The sequence below is a fragment of the Terrapene carolina genome, unplaced genomic scaffold, assembly GCF_002925995.2.
Source record: "Terrapene carolina triunguis isolate 2854851 unplaced genomic scaffold, T_m_triunguis-2.0 Scaffold5713, whole genome shotgun sequence".
Classification (NCBI taxonomy): Eukaryota; Metazoa; Chordata; order Testudines; family Emydidae; genus Terrapene; species Terrapene triunguis.
This window is the reverse complement of record NW_020670064.1, coordinates 2,280-10,467: the sequence shown is the minus strand read 5'-3', so window position 1 is coordinate 10,467 and position 8,188 is coordinate 2,280. Positions and strand designations below refer to the sequence as shown.

Genomic DNA, 8,188 nt, shown 5'->3' with positions numbered 1-8,188 from the left:
TCACAAAAGGTACTAGTAATTTTGGGTGCCCAACTTGAGATCCCATAAGGGAGACTGATTTTCAGAGGGTGAGTGATGAGTATATTTTGAATCAGGCCTCCTTAAGGTGTCCGAAATTGGGGAGCCAAAAACTGAAGCCCACCAAATCACAAGTCACTTTAGAAGATCTTGGCCATTATGCCCGTAACTCCTAACCTCAAACTCAGCACCTAACCCGAAAATGTTTTGTGAGATTTCTTTTCGTGACCACGGTGACATTCAGAGTTGAGCTTTTGCACTGCCATGCATGACAACATGACCAATTCCTCCTTTCAGATAACCCAACACCTTCTCAGCCTTCTCTCATGATTTTGAAGTCTGCGGATTCCAGTGGTTCAATTGCTTGTTTAGCAAGGGATTTCTACCCTCCTGAACTGAAGATGTCCATGAATGCTGACAGCCCAGTTCTATATGAAACCACTGAGCCTGTCCTTTCATCTGGAAAATACCGTGCTGTAAAGGTTGCCAACATTACATCGAACCAAGATGTGCATTGCTCAGTACAACACCACAACCAAAAGTTTAATAAAATTCTCGCCTCAGAGAGACCACCAGGTATGGTGTTATGGGTCAGAGAAGAATGACACCCCTAGTAGATTCTTTAACACTGGATGAGATCCTCAGCTCGTGTAAACCACTGTTGTTTCATTGAAGTCAATGGAGCGACACTGATTTTTACCAGCTAAGGATAGGTTTTTAAGGCCAGAAGGGAGCATTATGATCATCTTATATGAGTTCCTGCAGAACCCAGGCCAGAGAAGTCCATGCAGCAGTTCTTGCAGTGGAGGGAATGAGTCTTCCCCTTCCTGGATAAAGGAGACCTATGCCAGAAATCCTCTCCTTGTGTGGGTACTTTTAGAGTGCGAGCACATCACCCATTAATATTCTTTTAAATAAGTGAAATAGATACAAATTGGGAGATAATCTTTCAGGGTCTCAGACCCAGCTGAGGTAAACTGGAGTGGCACCACTACAGTCAAAAGTGCTGCACCTATTTACATGGGCTAAGAAACTGGATCTCGGTTCAGAAACTTAACTGAACCAAAACTCTCAGACATTTCATTTGTTCATCAAGGAAGGCTTGTGTTCATCACTTGTATTTCATTTTCTTTCTCTTCAGTTTTAACAACTCCTGGACCTACCACAAGCTTGACTGAGGCCTGCAGAACTTCAACTCCTAACCTTGAAGGTTGGTTTGAAAATAAGTGGAATTTTAGTGCTTGTTTCACTATGACTTACTCCAGTTTTACATCATTGTAACCCCATTGATTTCAGTGGAGTTACATCAATGTCAACTTGTATTTCAATGGTGAATCAAGGCAAGAGACCAGATCTTCAACTGATGTAGATACAAATAGCTTCCATTGACATCTATCGGGGTATACTGATTTATTCCAGTTGAGAATCTAGGCCGAAATGTGGTTTGACTCACTGAAAACTATTAGTGCTCTGAACAATGTAAAATCATCACATTTAGGGCAAAATTGTCCTTTGCGATCTGCACCGAACATCTGTTATCCTAGAGTCAGATTTCCAGTGCACATTCTGCACTGTTTCCACACCTGCAAAAATAAATGTATCTCTTTATTTACCACATTGTTTTTGTGCTGATAGCAAATCATCACTTCAAAGCCACAATCTCTCTTGCATTTTTGCAGATGAAAATATGGAGAAAATATGGAGTTCCTGCAGAACCCAGGCCAGAGAAGTCCGTGCAGCAGTTCTTGCAGTGGAGGGAATGATTCTTCCTTACTATGTAGATTAGAACTTGTGGGCAGACATCTAGTCTCAATTTTTTGTGTCTAGTTTAGATTTTTTAATCTGCATAAGGGATTTACAAATTAGTGGCCCTAATCATTTTTGAAAATCTAAGACTCCATGTGATGATGAATTTATCACTTCCCTTGATAACACCGTGCGGTTAATTACCCGCACTGCTAAGAGGTTGTGTAATATTCCCAGTTTGACATTACTGACTTGGAGAGGGCATTTCAAACGTACCTATGGGTCCTGTTCACAAAGGTATTAATGTGCCTAAAGATAAAGATCAGCATCTAGTGAGGTTTTGCAAAAGCACCTAATAAATTAGGTGCCTGAATCCAATTGAAAGCCAATAGGTCTTAGGCTCCTAACCTGTTTATGCCCTTTTAAAAATACTACTGGATGCCTACCTCCATCTTTAGTTGCTTACTTTTAAAGTCTGGCCTTTTGAAGCCTAAACTCCAGTGACGTTCAATGAAACTTTGGCTTCTAAATACCTATATCTCTTTTGAAAATGGGACTTAGGCTCCGAAGTCAAGACGGGACAGTTTTTAAAAGGTATTTAGGCATTTACAGATGCACCTAGCGGAATTTTCAAATGCACCTGGATTCTTAATTTCTATTGATATCCACTTTTGAAAATCCCTTTAGGTGCCTAGCTGCAAGATAGCTAAATACCTTTAAAAACTGGTGAAAAATTTACTCTAGATCTTCTTCTGGTTTTGTCTCCTGGATAAAGGAGACCTTTTCCTGAAATCCTCTCCCTGTGTAGGTACTTTTAGAGTGCAAGCACATCACCCATTAATATTCTTTTAAATAAGTGAAATAGATACAAATTGGGAGATAATCTTTCAGGGCCTCAGTCCCGGATGATGTTAACTGCAGTGGCTCCACTAAAGTCAAAAGTGCTGCACCTATTTACATGGGCTAAGAAACTGGATCTCGGTTCAGAAACTTAACTGAACCAAAGAGCATAAGCTTTCGTGGGCTACAACCCACTTCTTCGGATGGGTTGTAGCCCACGAAAGCTTATGCTCTAATAAATTTGTTAGTCTCTAAGGTGCCACAAGTACTCCTGTTCTTTTTGCGGATACAGACTAACACGGCTGCTACTCTGAAACCTGTTAACTGAACCAAAACTCTCAGACATTTCATTTGTTCATCATGGAAGGCTTGTGTTCATCACTTGTGTTTCATTTTCTTTCTCTTCAGTTTTAACAACTCCTGGACCTACCACAAGCTTGACTGAGGCCTGCAGAACTTCAACTCCTAACCTTGAAGGTTGGTTTGAAAATAAGTGGAATTTTAGTGCTTGTTTCACTATGACTTTCTCCAGTTTTACATCATTGTAACCCCATTGATTTCAGTGGAGTTACATCAATGTCAACTTGTATTTCAATGGTGAATCAAGGCAAGAGACCAGATCTTCAACAGATGTAAACCCATATAGCTTCCATTGACTTCTATAGGGGTATACTGATTTATTCCAGTTGAGAATCTAGGCCGAAATGTGGCTTGACTCACTGAAAACTATTAGTGCTCTGAACCATGTAAAATCATCACATTTAGAGCAAAATTGTCCTTTGCCAGCTGTACCGAACATCTGTTATCCTAGAGTCTGCATTCTGCACTGTTTCTACAGCTGCAAAAGTAAATGTATCTGTTTACCACATTGTTTTTGTGCTGACAGCAAATCATCACTTCAAAGCCACACTCTCTCTTGCATTTTTGCAGATGAAGATATGGAGAAAATGAATGCGCTGTCTATGATTGTGCTGGGCTTGAGGGTGTTGCTAATGAAAAGCATTGCCTTGAATATGCTTATGGTCACTAGATACCTTTATTTCTGAGGTAAGAACTCAGGGTCAGTGGGGTTTATGCAGTGCATTGACCCTTTTTATGTCCTCCAAAGAGGTGTGCATTACGCATAGGGGAAGAAGGTTGCTCAGTCGCCATTGTCCACTCACCCCCTCACCCCCCTGTTCCTCTTTTACTAATGAAGAAGCAAGGCCTTGAGGTTCAATCACTGATCTTAGGTTCTAAAGAGCTGGGTTCAAGTCCAGGTATTCCCTACATGAATTTAGGCAAGACACAAAAAGCCATAATTTAAAGACTTTTAGGCACATACATAATGGGTTTTTCAAAAGGACTAGGTGCCTAACGCCCAGGGTACTTATGAAAATCCCAACAGCACCTATTTTCATCCGCATGTGACAAAATGCCTTCAAAATCTGACCCTTAGGTTGGAATTTTGAAAGGGGTTTTAGGCTCCCTGGAAAATCTCTGCATTAACCTCTCTGCATTCAAACTGCAACAGGTTGCAGAGAGATTCCTAGGTTGATCAGGGGAATGGAGGGCATATCTTAGGTGAGGAGAGGAGATTTAAAGAGCTTGGCTTGTTGAGCCTAGCAGAATGAAGGTTGACAGAAGATCGGATTGCTCAGCAGGGTAAACACCAAAGGGCTATTGAAGCTAAGGGACAGGGTTGGCTCACGAACAAATGGGTATAAACTGGACATGAATACATTTAGACTGGAAAGTAGAAGAAGGTTTCTAACCATCAGAGGAGGGAAGTTCTGGAGCAGCCTCCCAAAAGGTGCAGTTCGGGGAAACAAGTAGTTTAAAGATGGAGTTTTGTATGTTTATGAATGGGATTATATGATGACACTGCCTGTGACACAGGAGGTTGGCTCTGATGACCAAAGAAGGCACTTCCAGTCTTACGTTCCATGGGCCTAGGTTCCCCACCAGAAAAAGTGGGGAGAATGATCTCTGTCTTGTCTATTTTTGGATGGGTAAGGAGTTAGATGCCCAACTCCCATTGGAAGTCAACAACACTTGGACACCTAATTCCCCTAGGTCCTTTGAAAATTCTGCCTGAAGGAGGTGATGCAAAACCCATTGACTTCAATGGGAGACTTTCCACTAACTTGAGTGGGTTTTGGTCTAGGACTAACAATAATCATGAACTTCTCTTTTTCTTACAGGTTGGACGAAATGAGCCACCAATGGGTTGAAGACAATAGCAAATAATTCATTGGCTTTTATTCTTTATTAGAACTGGTCAAAACATGAAAATAAATTCAAAATTTCAAAGTTGAAATGTTTGAAGGGTTTCAAAATGGAGCCAATTTTTGTGTTTTCCAAAAAGCTTCACTGAAATTTTACATAACAAACATTTAATTTTCAATTGAAAATATTATTGAAATAGTTATCAAAATTTTCAGTCTACCAAAAACCTTCCTTTTAGCAAATGAACAATTTAAATAAGTATTTTGATATTTTCAATAAATGTGAAAATTTTCACAAAAAATAAAAATATTTAAACAATATCTTTTTTGCGAAAAATTTAATTTTTGAATAAAAGCTCTTTTTAACTAAAACAATTTTCTACAAAATTTTGACTAGGTCTTCATTTTATTTTACTTTCCTCTAGCACTTTTAGGTTTTCTTTTATTTTTTTCCAGTATATTTTAATTTTGAATTAATTCAGAGCTTTTTAGATATGTGAAATGCTAGTTTCAACAGATGCAGTTAAATGTCATATTCTTTTAATTGTATTAAATGGCAACATGTATAGTTTGTTTGTTCTAGCTATATTACATGGATTTGTTATTCAAATATATTTTATGTATTAATAAAGTCAAACCCAATTAAAGAGATTCATTTTGTTTGATGTACATATGACAGATATATGAAAAAACAATTATACTGAAATTAGCATTCTTATTCAGAATTATATTAACTGAAGAGTGCATTTTAGGACCCAGATTTATCCATGGTTTTGTTTTCTTCATGAATAGTTTTAACAAAAATGAAACGTTTTCATTTGCATTAAAATTTTTAGTAGAAAATTTCAACTGAATTGAAACACTGAAATATTTTTGCCCCAAAACTGCTGAAACCAAAATGTTTTTGTTTTTCAGCTGAAAATTTTCAGTTTTTGGGTTTCCAATAAAAAAACAACAACAAGGAAAGCAGACACTTCCCATGTAAAATTGTGTTTAATTAAATACCCAGTTTTCCATAAAAATCTTTAAATGGAAATTTTTTGACCAGTTATTACTTGAATATTATATTGAAATCTATTTTATGACTTAATAAATTCAAACCCAATTAAAATGACTGATCTTTTAATTTCACTTGTATTCTTATTTTGATTACATATGACAAATATAGGTAGCAACCTAACCTTCTTTCATCCTAACCTTCATTAGTTAAAATTTAGCTCCCATCCTGAACTATGAGGATTTACCTCTCTTCCAACACTACTTCTACAAAGGCATATTCTAATTTCCATGTAGATGACCAGTCCTCTTCTGAATGCTGCCAGGCTCTTGGCTTCAATGAATTATTGTGGCAATGAGTTCCACAAGCTAACTTATCACTGTGTGCAAAAGTATTTCCTTTTCTCAGTTTAAAAATTGTTGCTTTTCAGTTTCATGAATTGTCTCCTTCAAGTTCAGTTACTTCAACAAAGCATATAGTCTTTTCTCTCTATCTATAAATTATGCTTTGCTGTGAATGTTCAGAGGTCCAAAGTTTGCAAGGTATATACAATCTAAAGCAAAGATGGCAATTATGAATTTATTTCCCCCCAAACTAGCAGCAATACTTTTTTTTGGAAAATTCTAACAATTTCAACCCCTCCCCATATTTTCATAGGAGTCACAGAGAAACAAGTACAGGAGTATTTGTGGCACCTTAGAGACTAACAAATTTATGCTCAAATAAATGTGTTAGTCTCTAAGGTGCCACAAGTCCTCCTGTTCATTTTACGGATACAGACTAACACGCCTGCTACTCCGAAACCAGAGAAACAAGTGACATTCAAAGTTCACACACACAAAAAATATTGTTGTCTTTGCTGCAGTCTGATAACAGGCAGGTGCTGCAGGGAGGCAAGGGTTTTTTTGGCAGTCTGATAAAGAAGAAGGTTTCTGTGGTAACCTGAATCTTAGAGACACGTCTGTCCACAATGCTCCGCTTCACACCAACTTCTCACCCCGAAGCGCTGCCAGCTTCTAGAGAGTAGCAGAATGAAGCTGGAGGGCTGCGGTTTCACACTGCAAATAAGTCATGTGCTACAAACCACCAAACATACATTTGAAAAAAGCCCAGCATTTAAACAGCTTGGGACAGATCCCCACCTGGTGGAAATGGGTATAGTGCAACTGAAGTCAGGCTGCCAGATCCTCAAGTGGTGTGAATCAGCATAGCTCCACTGGAATCAATGGGCCAGGCCCCCCAATTGGTGTAAATCAGACTTGCCCCATTGAAGTCAAAAGGTCAGATCAGCAGCTGGTATAAATTGGCCATAGTTCCACTAGAATCAATAGAGTCACACTGATGAATATCCATCCCTCTGTTTCTATAGAACATGAAAAGACTCTGTTCTTATGGCTAGGTTGCAAGTTAAACTGATAAATGAAGAGCTCCCACTAGTGTCAGAAGTGTTAAACATTTTTTAAATAAATTACATACATTTTTGAGGGGGAGTGGTGAGTGGGATGAGGGATAGGGTCAGGTATTGAAGTTAAGGTTAATCATTAAGTGGAGAGTATAATTAGCGTTGGGAATAGCATTACAGTTGGAATACTTTGTTTTATCACTTTGTTTTCTGACACAGACAAGAAGTCTCTAATGTGGATGTTATTATTATGTGTGTTTCGATAGCATCTAGTGGTCCCCACCCATATCTAGGCCACATAGTGCTGGGTGCTGTACAGACACATCGTAAGAGCATGCCCAGGCCCCAAAGGCCTTACACTGTAAATAGGCAAAGGGTGGAAAACAGGAAATATCATTGTCCTCGTTGTACATGTGGCGTATGGAGGCCCAGGAAAATGAAGGCTGAGATTTTGAAAACCACCCAAGGGATTTAGACTTAAATTAAACAAAGTTCTAAATTCTGAAAATCCTGGAGTAAGGGTCTTGTCCATGACCACACAGGGAATCTTTGCCAGAGCCAAGAATTGAACCCAAGAGACGAGAATCCCAGTTCACAGACTTAAATACAAGACCTACCTTTATTTACACGTATAAAGACATATATTTACACGTATACACAAGTGTGCAGTTACTGTAGAGCCCTACAGACACGCGGAAGCACTGTGGGCGCATGGCACAGTAATAGGTAGTGCTGTCTTCAGATAGGACGGCAGATATCAGCAAGTGGAAGGCTTTTCTGGCATGATCACGCCTCACAGAAAAGCGCTCCTTGACAAAGTGAGCATCAAACGACCTTGAATTATCCCTGTAGAGGATGAGCTGAAGGGCTTTGTTAGAAACCAGACGGTACCAGTATAAACCTGGGTCCATTTGCGGAGTATCATAATTGCAGCATAGCGTTGTTTTGTTTCCCATCGTCACTGTGAGGACTGAGGGG

At 39.0% G+C, this 8,188-nt stretch overlaps 1 gene segment (V, D, J or C); it reads left to right on the top strand.

Moving 5' to 3' along the window:
* Positions 1-315: 315 nt before the first annotated feature.
* On the top strand, positions 316-4,817 carry LOC115271410 (the record flags this gene model as incomplete). The annotated part of the segment is given in 5 exon segments: positions 316-594; positions 1,160-1,228; positions 3,013-3,081; positions 3,535-3,626; positions 4,788-4,817. Coding segments are annotated over 5 exon segments (539 nt in total), but the record flags the coding sequence as incomplete, so codon positions are not given.
* Between the last annotated feature and the right edge of the window lie 3,371 nt (positions 4,818-8,188).